At 37.7% G+C, this 12,431-nt stretch overlaps 1 protein-coding gene across 3 annotated transcripts; it reads left to right on the top strand.

Moving 5' to 3' along the window:
* The first annotated feature begins 5,740 nt into the window (after positions 1-5,740).
* cope (COPI coat complex subunit epsilon) lies at positions 5,741-10,692 on the top strand. Of its 3 annotated transcripts, XM_030773850.1 has the most exons (10): positions 5,741-5,851; positions 6,080-6,142; positions 7,222-7,322; positions 7,428-7,580; positions 7,996-8,049; positions 8,278-8,359; positions 9,244-9,399; positions 9,626-9,694; positions 9,920-9,994; positions 10,421-10,692. In XM_030773850.1, exons 1-10 carry the CDS (start codon positions 5,750-5,752, stop codon positions 10,466-10,468), a joined length of 903 nt encoding a protein of 300 aa, XP_030629710.1. In that variant the 5' UTR covers positions 5,741-5,749; the 3' UTR covers positions 10,469-10,692. The 3 variants fall into 3 exon arrangements, with proteins under 3 accessions (XP_030629710.1, XP_030629711.1, XP_030629712.1); XM_030773851.1 differs by lacking the exon at positions 7,428-7,580; XM_030773852.1 differs by lacking the exon at positions 9,244-9,399.
* The last annotated feature ends 1,739 nt before the right edge of the window (positions 10,693-12,431 follow it).

Here is a 12,431-nt window from a genome sequence, read left to right as displayed (position 1 = left end):
AGCTGTTCAGACAGTTATTAATTCATCCAGACCGTTGTTTGTGTCTTTCTGTTTACATTACATGCTTGCAAAACAAAAACTTTGACCCTGTGTCCCCTTTACTGGTATTAATCCTATAAATTAAGATGGCAAAGTCACAACGAAAGAGGGGGGTGAAAAGAATTGGAGCAGGGGATTCAAAGAATGGATGTGGGTCATACCTAATGTTCACATTTACTTTAATGTCCTTGTTTTCTGTGTGTGTGTGTGTGTGTGTGTGTGTGTGTGTGTGTGTGTGTGTGTGTGTGTGTGTGTGTGTGCGTGTATTAGCTGTCATAGTCAAAATTTTTAAAAAGGGGAGAAAAACTGTGGCAGGGCTCAGTCATTCAAGTGCATTATGTAAGGTTTGCTAGAACCATTAGACATTAGCCATTGGGCTCCTTCACGAAAGTTTCAGGGGTAAAATATTGAACTTCCTCTCTAACAGTTTATGGTGCCTAATTCATTTGTTCGTTCAGTAAATAGGTGCCCAGGTGTGTCTTGGTGTTTGTTTGGTATGTATTTGTTACTACTGCTGCTATGACTATTACCTCTTACCACTAACAATGAAACAATTCAACCCTTACCTGGGTCAGGAACTCCAGAGTAGGCGGATAGCCAGAGGGCATCATCCTGGACACCTCTGATGACACTTCTGTTGGAAATGATGATGAAAACATATTGATGTTTATTATGCATATTTTATGTGTTCATCATCTGAAACAATCACAGTACAGTGCTGTTGTCAAGATTCCAACTTTCCAGTCAAAACATTTCTCTTTGTACACAGCCTCCTTTATGCCAGTTCAATTTATGAATTGTAGGGGACATTCCTTCTATGGAAAGGGCCCCATATTCTCGACTGCTGATCAACATGTTGCTTTTACTGACTAGACCATTCATTTTTGCCAATCGAAAACATACTGTGAATGCATCCTATGAATGTAAGTATAGGACTACCTGTGTCTCACACATTCCTGATTCTGTTAAAAGATTTTGTCATAAAGGAGATGTCAAATGGCAATAATTGTGACCAAAAGAGGAAAAAGAAAAAAGAAAACAGGTGAAATGTACCTGACAGCTCCATTCTTTGATCAGCAATATCTGTAGAGAAAGAATAAGAAATCCTGAGCCTCTTTTGTTGCACATACTGGCCACATTTTCACAACTATTTAAAGGCAGTTTTAAGAGCATGAATAAGATTGTCTCCTACCAGGAAAAAAAAAACACTGAACAATTTTGCTGGGTTGTGTGTGTGTTTTTGTGTTGTTTTGTTTTTTTTTGGGGGGGGGGGGGGGGGGGGGGGGGGGGGGGTAGTGTCCCGGTAAAAATAATGGTGATATTCTCCATCAGTCTGTCAGAAATAAAATTGTGTAATTCATTCACACCGCACAAAAATCTTACTAACTTCATATATAGATAATACGTGTTGTTGCTATTTAGCATCCACCTGAAGGTTTGATTGGAATGATTGGGTCCACATGCATTGTAACTGGTAATTCAGGTTTTCTGCCTTAACAGTGGCTGAGAATGTTTGAGACTGTGGGCAGAATACATCAACACAACGTGAACAGTTTTCACAGATACAGGCATTGCACAACATAACAATGCTAGCCATTGGGAGGATGCTAAAGTGCTGGGCATTTGATCAAGGAGAGTACAGTATCATTGTTTCAGTTTTATCAAGTTTCACTCACAAATTTTAGATCCTCTCCTCAGACATAAATAGAACAACGTCTGTATCTGATCACATTTTGTCTACAATTTCAAACATGTTTTTTGAGTTTATGTTTCACATGCTTCATGCTTTTAGTGGTGCTGACGAACTTCAGATTATTCTTGTTAACATTTCGTTTCACTACTGAAAATTTACTACACTAATAACTACTATAACTAAACACTTATAAAGTACTAATGAAAAATTTTTAAATAAACAGAGTTTTTTATATTTATTGATCATTTAAACAGACTGAATGTGGGGCATGTCCTTACTGTTGGTAACATTGTACAGTTTAATCACATGCAAAACATTTACATTCATTTCCATATCATGACTGTTCATTAGCTGCATTTTCCTGTTATTTAATTACTTACAGTCTCTCGCTTTCTAAAAATCTAATCCAAAGAAGATTTAAATGCAAAAGCTGCACTATGCTCGGACAGTTTTTCAAAGAATTTTTACAGAGTATTAGAGAGAATTTTTCCTATTATAAGTTGTTTTTTTTTCTGAAAACAATGGAGCTGAAAGACATACCTGTTGGAAGGAGTAAGTCACATTCATAGACTGGGCAAGAGAAAATCTTCAGTTAGGTGGGTAACTGTGTGACATTTTGTTACTGTAAACAGGAAAATATGGACGGGGTTGTGGTAAGGTATAGGTTGAGACTATGCAGGACAGATGTTTTCTGTGGTATTATTAGAGTCAGAGACACACATAAGCACAGCCATGGATGCACATATCTTCATGGACATCTGCTGGCACTCACTCTTGTCTTTGTATCTAAACATCCATACATTTTTTGCATTCGCACATTCACAGAAGTCGCTCAAGTGGTAATTCACACATGACATAAACCAGAGGGTTAAGCAGAGAACACTCGTTCTCCTCAGGTGCAGGTCAAAGGTCCTTGTTATCTTCGACAGACAAGGTCAGAGATGCTCGTGGTACCTGTGTATATCTTTGCCCGAGAAGTTGTTTTCTTTAGACAGTGTCACGTCTTGTTCAGAAGCACCTTCTCTCCTCTCCTTCTGCGTTTGTAACATAACTTCTCTTCAGTAAAAGAAGGCTTAATCAAAACCATCTCTGTACCTTTTTATTGTTTTTACAAACACAAATGCCCAACAACTACAATGCTTGCCCTATTTAAAAAAAAAAAAAAAAAAACATTCAGTCTTAAATCTGTTCTGCATGGAGACTTAAGCTGCGTCCACTAATCAAATTTATTCAGTCTTGAAATCGACACTTAAGAGAAACGTATAATGTGTGTATGGCCTTTACAACATTTTTCTTCTCTCTGGTACAGCCAAAGGGCGTGTTAGCCCAGTTGAGGTACTGGTTAACCCAGTTGAAAAGTTTGTGACAGCCGCAGAGTTGCCCGCTGTCCTATGCCCACAGAAACATGACCTCAATCCCCAGCTGTGACACACTTGCTGACTGTAGCTGCGGGGATGCAATCAATGAGTCGCCCAGGGTCAGACTATTACTTGCTTGGTTCTGGTTACTGATGGTGACTGATGTCTCTACATGTCTTTACAAATGCAGTTAAATAAGTTGTGTCATTCCCTATGCATGTTAAGTCATATGATGGCACATCTGTGTTTTGCCATACCTAAGAGCAGTAATGCAAAACTGATCAATGTGTAGTATACTTGTACAAATGGACTACTGTAACATTTTGTCAAAATATTTCTATGATACAAATAGTCATTCTCTGGGCTACATTCTTGCTTGGATGATCACATTCTTTTATGATCAAAGTCTGTATGAATAAAATGCTCAGTCAGTGTTCACCATACTTATTATATTCTTCAATCCAGAGTTGTTTTCTTTCTGTTTGCAGTTTTCAAATCATCCACAGTATGTCTCATTTGTGAGTAAAAATAGGGCATGACATAGGAACAGCACAGTAACTTCTGATACGCCTGTTGGTTAGACGATGACCTGGCTAGTCTGGAAAGTGTCACCTTTCTGTTTAATATTTGGCTTAATCTTTGGTTTAATAGTTTGACTTAATCGTAATCTGTTTGTCACGCACACAGTTCCAAAAAGGAAATAGGACATCCCTAAGACTATGCGTAAAGGAGTCCGTCCATAGTGCAACAAATTTGGACATTTTTGCAGATTTTCAGCCCACAAAACCAGAAAGTAACCAGGACAAATAATGAATGGTAATTTATTACCGATTCATTTTGCACAGGCTGAAGAACAAAAATAAAGAACATTTATTTTGTCCAGGATGGAATTCAGAATACTTGCTTTGTCTAAATTTGGTGCGATGGCATCTGGTGTGGGTTCACCCAACAAACAGAACATAGCAGATGAGAATGTTCAAATGAAGGTTGTACATGCATAACATATGTAGGAGCTGGTGAGATTCAAATCAACAACAACAACGAAAATCAAATACATGAATAACAAATCCAAGATGTATAAAGGTTTAATATTGAAGGTGAAAACAACGCCTTTAGGAAAAGGACAATGCTACACCTACAGATGGCACTACTGTCTGGGGAGTGAGAAAGGGAGGGAGTGATAAACTTTACTGAATCACAAATCAAAAGAAAATGCAAAACAGGACAAAAACAAGAATTCATGTAAATATAAGCCAAAAAAAAAAATACTTCCAGGATCCATGAACTTAACCCTGTACTGCATCCTGTAACTCCCAGGTAACAAACTCTATTTTAGCTTGTTTAAAGAAAATAAGACATTCCATTTCTTTGGTAAACCCTTGATCAGAAGTGGAAACCCAAATACTAACCAATGAACTTGCAAGAAAAATGGTCACACGCCCCACAGGTTGCTATTTGCTTCCTCTTTTGACACATGTGCACATGTCACATGGGGCCATATTTACTCTCACGAGAAATGCATTTTTCACTAATTTTCCTCCAGGTAATCATTTACAAAAAAATAATCGACCTTCACTGGTGTGTAAAGATGTATTTTCAAAAACTTCACATGACATATCAATGTATGTGTCTTAGGAAATTACAAAAAACTGTATGTTGCCCTGAAGTAACATTATGCCATAATGGAATCACATAAGGCATACTATGTACAGTAAGCACAGTAAATAACGTATATTATATTTGTAAGGAACAGAGTTAGAATTATCATCAAAATGTATTTCCCATGAATAAGACTTTTGTAATGCATACAAAAGAACATGCAATTCACATATTAATATTTTACAATCATATTTAATATATAATTATGTATATATATGGCATATATATTATATATATATGCATGTATATGAAATTGGTAATGCATTAAAAAACAGGTAAATCTGTTTGTTCAAGTGTTTGGTTAAAGAAATTGATGTTTAAAATAAATATTTTTCCTTTTTGCATGAAAATATCAATTGTTTCATTTTCATTTTTCATTTTTTTCATCTTCATATTTTGATCATAACTGCATAATGTTGCTCTGAGGTAACAGACCCTAAAAATATATAGAAAATTTAAAAATCATGAAAATGTATATTGATACTGTTAAAGTGTCCTAGTTTAAGCAGAAAAAACATTACAAATATTTTTTTACCCATGTATATCATAATGCATGCAGTAGAGGGTTAAGATATCCTAGAGACACAAAATGTGGAAAAGAGACAGTAAATAACAATACTTATAATGATTTTACAAAAAAAAGGGGAGCATCAGATTAGTGAGTGAGTGAGTGAGTAAGCGATCGAGCGAGCGAGTGAGTTGGTTGGTTCGTTAGTGTATCGTTGAAACTCTTTGGCTGTGAAGCTGCATGGGTTGTCGGTCAACTGAAGTTACACTCCCATACTATTGAGGGCGGTAAAAACAAAAATACGACGATGTTCTTGTTTACGTGGCTTGTCTGACGTGGACCTAGTAGAAGTTACTGTTTGTGGCTGATCTGAGATCAGGTTTGCCGCGTCTGTTCACAACAGTAAAAGGTAGGATTTGGGAAAGAGGAGCTGGTCCTAGGTGACCGGCGACTTCTGCATCTGACGTTTCACCAAGCTTACGTTCCACCAACATGGCGTCTCAGCAAGGAGAAGTCGATGAACTGTTTGATGTGAAGAATGCTTTCTACATTGGCAGTTATCAACATTGCATTAACGAAGCACAAAAAGTAAAGGTAATTGCTCATCTTTATATATGTTCAATTGGGTTGATATGTTTTTGCCTATTTCTAATCTTCAGAACCCTATGCGCAGTGACGGCATCGCTGTGGCGTTCAATGAGCTGGCTCACTCAAAAACAAGAAATTAAGCATATTGAATCTGATAGCCTATAACTGTTTGACAGGCATTTGTACTTCCGCAAAATATAACTTACGCTGTCTTTACTACTCTTAATTTTACAGCCATCCAGTCCGGAGAAAGAAACAGAGAGGGATATATTCCTGTACAGATCGTACATTGCTCAGGTAAGACACCATCCCATTCGTCTGACAAACATTAGTGAACGAGGAAGCGTAAAGGGTTAGCCTAGTGATGTCCATGTAGCTAAATTACTTATTTAACAAGTAAGTCAGCGCATTTGAAGAGTAGTTCATGACTGTCAGCGAAGTCGTGCAATCACGTTAACTAAATGTAGCCAGGCGTATGAAGGCGTACGTAAGTTAGCATAATTGTTTCCTTATTGGAGTTGATGAATGGCATCATTCTTATAGTATCATATAGAGTAGAGTTTGACATATATGTGATTGTTTTTAACTGAGAAAGGATACACATGAAATACACAGTACACGTTGACCAACAAATGAAACCAGGCTTCTGAGGGCGTATGTAAGTTAGCATAATTGTTTCCTTATTGGAGACAATGAATGGTATCATTCTTAAAGTATCATATAGAGTAGAGTTTGACATCTATGTGATTGTTTTTATCTGAGAAATAATACACATAACATACACAGTACTAATAACTTAAGAAATTAGAGATAATTCCACATGTAACTTCTGTTTGCTCTAGAGACTGATAAGCAGAATGTAGTTTTCACAACATCCAACATCTTTGTCACGAATGTTTTAGATGTTTTGTTGTATAGTCACTGATCTATATGAGCTTACATACTCGAACTGAAAAACCTTATTTATTTCCTTGATATTCTCTTCCTTACATTAATGTCTTATAAAGAAGCTGCAGTCAACTTTTTAGTAAGATTGTGCACTTGTTGGAGTTATTTTGGGATTCTTTCCTCATCTGCCAAACAGTCTTCAGCTGTACTACAGATTATTCAGGGTCTGAATATCCCATCTGAATTTAACTCTGTGCTCATTCATCCCTTTTTGCACTGTCACTCTGAACTTTCTTATAACAGTAGAAAGCAATGCCTGTCATTTAAGCTTGTTTCTACATTAAGCACCTCACTCAGTGATTGCTTCAATGTGTTTAACACTGAGCTCATGTTTTTATGAATGAGACTGGTGCATTGTCTCATCATCTCTTGTGCTGAGCAGTGAACACCCGAACAGATGGATTCTTTTTTTTTCTGTTACTTAACAGAGAAAATATGGTGTCATTTTGGATGACATAAAACCAAGTTCCTCAGAGGAGCTGCAGGCAGTGAAGATGTTTGCAGACTACCTTTCCAACGAAGGCAAAAGGTCAGTGGCATCACCTTCACCCAACATAAAGGTGCTCAAGAGTAAAGGTTTTCTGGATTCTCCTAAATTTTTAAGGTGACTTTTTTTTGTTCTCCATTCTTGCAGAGACGCAATTGTTGCTGAGCTCGACAAGAAAATGTCTAAGAGCGTGGACGTGGCTAACACAACCTTCCTGCTGATGGCAGCCTCCATTTACCTGCATGAGGCCAACACTGACGCTGCCCTCCGCACCCTCCATCAGGGGGACAGTCTAGAGTGGTGGGTGATACTGAGTGCGCTGTGGTGCTGCTACTCAGTACCCTTTTATGTAAGCAAGTGTGGCATACGAATGAAACCAGGAAACTCCTTATAATAGCATGAAACTCCTTATAATAGAATGAAAGAGATGGGATGGAACATTGTTTGATATCTTGCCTGTACAAAATCACCGTTTTATTGCCATTCACTGCATAACTGCTAATGAATGATAGGGTCTCTATGATAAATAGATTAAGACACGTTTGTGTGGGGGTGTGTGTGCATGTGTGTGTGTATGTGTGTATATATATATATATGTGTGTGTGTGTGTGTGTGTGTGTGTGTGTGTGTGTGTACATATATATTATAAGGTAGGAGTATGCAGTCTGCTGTACTGACTACAGGCTGCTTTCTAATACTGTGCTCTCCTTTACAGCATGGCAATGACAATACAGATCCTGCTTCAACTCGACAGAGTCGATCTGGCAAGGTGAGTTATCACTGCCTTTGGTGCATTTGGTGAGACATTTTGGACAAAAGTTCAATGACCTGTTTTCAAACAGGATGTTGCGCTTCTTTTTTCCCCGTGCACCCTTGCAGGCTACTATAAAACAGGGAGAATTCATCTGCAAAAAAAAAAAATCTTTGTATCGTTGTGTTTTATGTAAATGAGTGCATTGCAATTTCTCAGTGTATTTGTTTTCTGATGTCTCCATAGGAAAGAGCTGAAAAAAATGCAGGAGCAGGATGAAGACGCCACTTTGACCCAGCTCTCTACAGCATGGGTCAACCTGTCTGTGGTGAGTACCTGCAGAGCCTAAAGCCACTCATTTCCCCTTTGTGTCAAACTGTGACTTTTCTTGTTAAAGCTGCAAAAATAAAGCCATGAGTCAATGAAACATACACAGTATGTCAAAAAGCTGGTGTGCCTGCACCACTGTGGCTCCTGTTTTAATGAAGTGTCAAGACACCGTGGTAACGCGTAGAAATACTGGACAGGGATTTTGACTACAATGTGGAAGAGACCTACCTCTAACTTTGAAAGAAGAACAATTGTTGGGGCACACATAGCTGGAGCTTCAGCATTGAAGATTGGTCAACTTGCAAATTATTATTATATATATATATATATTTTTTTTTTAAACACATGGAGGGATGCCTAAGGGGATATTGGCATGAAGGTCTTAGGGAGGGTCCTCATACGTGAGGGTGAGCTGTAGTTGTATATGCACACTTTTTGGTTGTCATACAACTCTAACCTGTTGACAGCAATTATCAAGTGAATGAAAAGGAAGTTTCATGAGCAGTAGTCCATTGAGAATTTTACAGAATGGGATATTATGCTTGGGTTTGAGTGCAAAGAACTCAGGCTGCACCTAATAAAGCACTTTTAGACTGCGGTCTACTGGACTGTGGAAAATGTCATAGTGTCAAATTGTCAATCAGTTTGACAATATTTCTAGTTCTAATCAAATGTGGTATATGCCAGAAGAAATCGATCCTTATTTTGAAACTTTTTTGTTTATATTTACTTGTGTATGTACGCTTGTTAAACAGTGAAGTTAAATGATAGTTTCTCCATGTGTGTTATTCCTTTTTTCGTTGCTTGTTGTAAAATTTTTAAACGTATTTTTCCACGATACCAGCGTACAGTATAGTTTCATATCTCTTTTTTTATGACCAGGGAGGAGAGAAACTGCAGGATGCATTCTACATTTTTCAGGAGATGTCAGACAAGTACTCCCCAACGCTGCTTCTGCTGAATGGCCAGGCCGCCTGTCACATGGCCCAGAACAAATGGGAGGAGGCGGAGTCAGTGCTCCAGGATGCCCTGGACAAAGTAAGGGCGTCCAGTCTCAGAGCTCTGCTCATGCTAAATGTTACCAAAGCGGACCTAGCTCCTCTGTTTTTTTGGGGGTTTTTTTTTTCTTTTTTTCTTTTGTCCTCAGGCATTCACTCATGACGAAAGGAACACTTGACTGTTTGAGCTTTGATTTGAAGAGATGAGTTTGTCTGAGCTGCTGTATGTGAGCTGCATTATAAACCCCATTCTGTTTAATTTACAGGACAGCAGCCACCCTGAGACACTCATCAACCTGATCGTGCTCACTCAGCATTTGGGCAAACCTCCAGAGGTGAGCTGTCATGAAGCACTTCAAAGGCAACTTTGTAGTGAGTGTACAAAGTGGAAATATTCCAGGGAAGTGAATGGCATACTATGTTAAATTATGTAGGCAAGAGTTACGCTTTCTCTTTTTAACTCAGTCCCATGAGATTACGCATGCAGAACAGCTTGGTTAAATTTAGGTTAGTCTTGAAGCTAAAACATACACAAACATGTTTTCTTCATGTCTCTACAGGTCACAAATCGCTATTTGTCTCAGCTTAAAGATGCTCACAAAACACACCCTTTTCTTAAAGAATATATTGCCAAGGTAAGTTGCCCTAAGGGATAATTCTTACAGTTCCTTGCAAAAGTATCCAACCCCTGGCATTCTTCCTATTTTGTTGCCTTACCACCTGGAATTCCAATTGATTTTTGGGGGGTTTGTATCATTTGATTTACACAACATGCCTACCACTTTGAAGATGCAAAACATTTTTTATTGTGAAACAAATAAGAAATAAGACCAAGGCACTGTACGTTAGCCAGTAATAAGATTTTCAGAATGGAAAACTGATTTAAAGTGCATTTTAAGTACAGAAGTGTATGCTTTTGTGTATTTATATTGATTTTATATTTAAAAACAAGACCAATGAATATTTGCGTAGGATATCTCATTTAACCACTTCTTCACTGAATAAAAGCTGTGCAGATTACTATCCTTAATGTACACGTATTTAATTTCTGTCTCCCTTAGGAAAATGAATTTGACAGACTTACAATGCAGTATGCTCCCAGTGCTTGAGAACAGGGAGTATTCTGTTTTGGACCTTTTTCCCTGGAATACTTTTTATCAAAACAACCCATTTACTTAAAAATATTTTCTCAACACCGCTGTTCAAAAGTGTATAACCAGTTAAGTTTCTTTGGTTCCTTTTTTATTAATTGCATTGTTTCAAATTGACTTGTCAGATTTCCTCGGACATTCCTGTAGATGGTCAAATAAATGTTGATGTACTATATGAGAAATTGTGGACGTTTGTCTCTGAATGATTTCCATTTTGCCTGACAGAAGGAAAACACTTTTGCCTACTTTCCTCTTTCCTACTTCCCCTACTTCGCAGCTCATGTTAAGAACTCCCTCCACTAGCTTGAAGTTCTGCCCATTTTCCAACAGGTCTTTAAAGCTGAAAACATTAGACGCCTCATTTCTGCTTCTCAGTGCCCCTGAAAGTTTCATTCATTTTCTTTTGTTTTATTTCTCCTGTTTTCAGCAAGTAATGCTAAATTGGTTTGAAGATGGGATTCACTGTCTAATCAAATGCGTTGTTCCGTTGCTATGTTTGGTATTTTTAGTCGATACAGTTTATTGTCAGGTGAATCCTTCTCTAAGCTGATTGAGCCAGTATTGGGTAGCCTCATTGGTTATCCTTTGCATCCACAAGGCAATTGCTATGAGGCAATAAACAGGGTAGTGTTGAGTAGCCAACCATTTACACCAAAGGGACAAAATGGAAAATTACAACTCAAGCCCTTTTCCAGGCAATCTTTTCTCTCTTAATGTCAGTCCCTGGTCTTTTGTTCCATCTCAAAAGACACCTTGATCTCAGAATAAATGCCCCACATCACATGTACAGAAACTTCCCTGTCAAAGTAAAGCTTCCAGCTCCCAGTGTTTTTCATTATGGGCTTGCAAGAGTTGTTGGTGTCACAGTTGACTGTAAAATTAATCTATTTATGAACCCAACTGCCGGCAGATGAATTACCAATACAAGTATACATGAATAAAATGAATAAGGAATATGAACAAAAGCAGGACCAAGAGAAAACACATAAGGAAATTAAGAGCTCAAGAACAGAAAAATACCAGACAGAAAATAAAAACTTGATAACTAAGGTAAAACAGATCAATTAGATGAGTGAAAGGAATAATACATAAAAGACAAGATGAAAATAAAAAATACATAAAATCAAAATCAAAGTACAAAAATAAGATTTTAAGAAAAACTGAATAAAACCAAGAACAGTAGTAAGAAAACCAAGAACAGAATCTAGTAAGATGACGTTGAAAATAAATTATGAGAGCACCCTCAGACTGAACTAAAAGCAAGAGAAAAAAAAGGTGAGTCAGCTCTGCTCACCGCATTAAAGCATGGTCAATACGCTTTTGTACACAAGTGACATAACAATGAATGGTACTTGCCAGTTTCAGCTGTGACCCCAGTTTGACTTTGAGGTGTACAGCCATGTTAAATGGTTAAATAATTAAATCTTCATTTAGATAGCTTAGTGATGATTAAACACTATGCTAAAGATCAGTCATTGTATTGCATTGACTCTTTTACACAGCAGAAGATGGTATCTGTTGTTTTGGTGAAGACACATTGTACATTCTATCTTCCTGATTATCACAAGCAAGTTTAAGTTTAATAACTCAGTCCCCATATAGCTAAATGAAACATGTCAATCATCTTTAATGTAAACTTAGCCATCCTTCTGCCATTTGACTTAGCTACAGCTATTAAGCTCCTGTATCGTTTGTGCAGAGATTTTCCCGGTTGAATTAAGAGAGAATGCTGTGCTGCGTCAAGGGCCACGTAACAGCAGCATCCTCAACTCCCCCCTCTCTTTATCTGTCACTCTCACTTAATAACTCAAAAACCACAGAATCATTTTCTTTACCAGTGCACCTCAGTAAACTCAGGAAACAGAGACCCAAACATATGTTTATGCAAAAGATCACCCAGTCTACGGACTATGCCACTTTT

This window comes from Chanos chanos, chromosome 5, assembly GCF_902362185.1.
Source record: "Chanos chanos chromosome 5, fChaCha1.1, whole genome shotgun sequence".
In the NCBI taxonomy this organism is placed as follows: Eukaryota; Metazoa; Chordata; class Actinopteri; order Gonorynchiformes; family Chanidae; genus Chanos; species Chanos chanos.
Note: the sequence above shows the minus strand (reverse complement) of the source record. Positions and strands in the feature narration are given on the sequence as shown.

Excerpts from the sequence above, each read along its gene's own strand:
- cope (XM_030773850.1), top strand. The coding sequence starts at position 5,750 with ATGGCGTCTCAGCAAGGAGAAGTCGATGAACTGTTTGATGTGAAGAAT. Across the intron at positions 7,581-7,995 it reads CAGGGGGACAGTCTAGAGTG|CATGGCAATGACAATACAGA; the intron begins GTGGGTGATACT and ends TCTCCTTTACAG. Across the intron at positions 9,695-9,919 it reads ATTTGGGCAAACCTCCAGAG|GTCACAAATCGCTATTTGTC; the intron begins GTGAGCTGTCAT and ends ATGTCTCTACAG.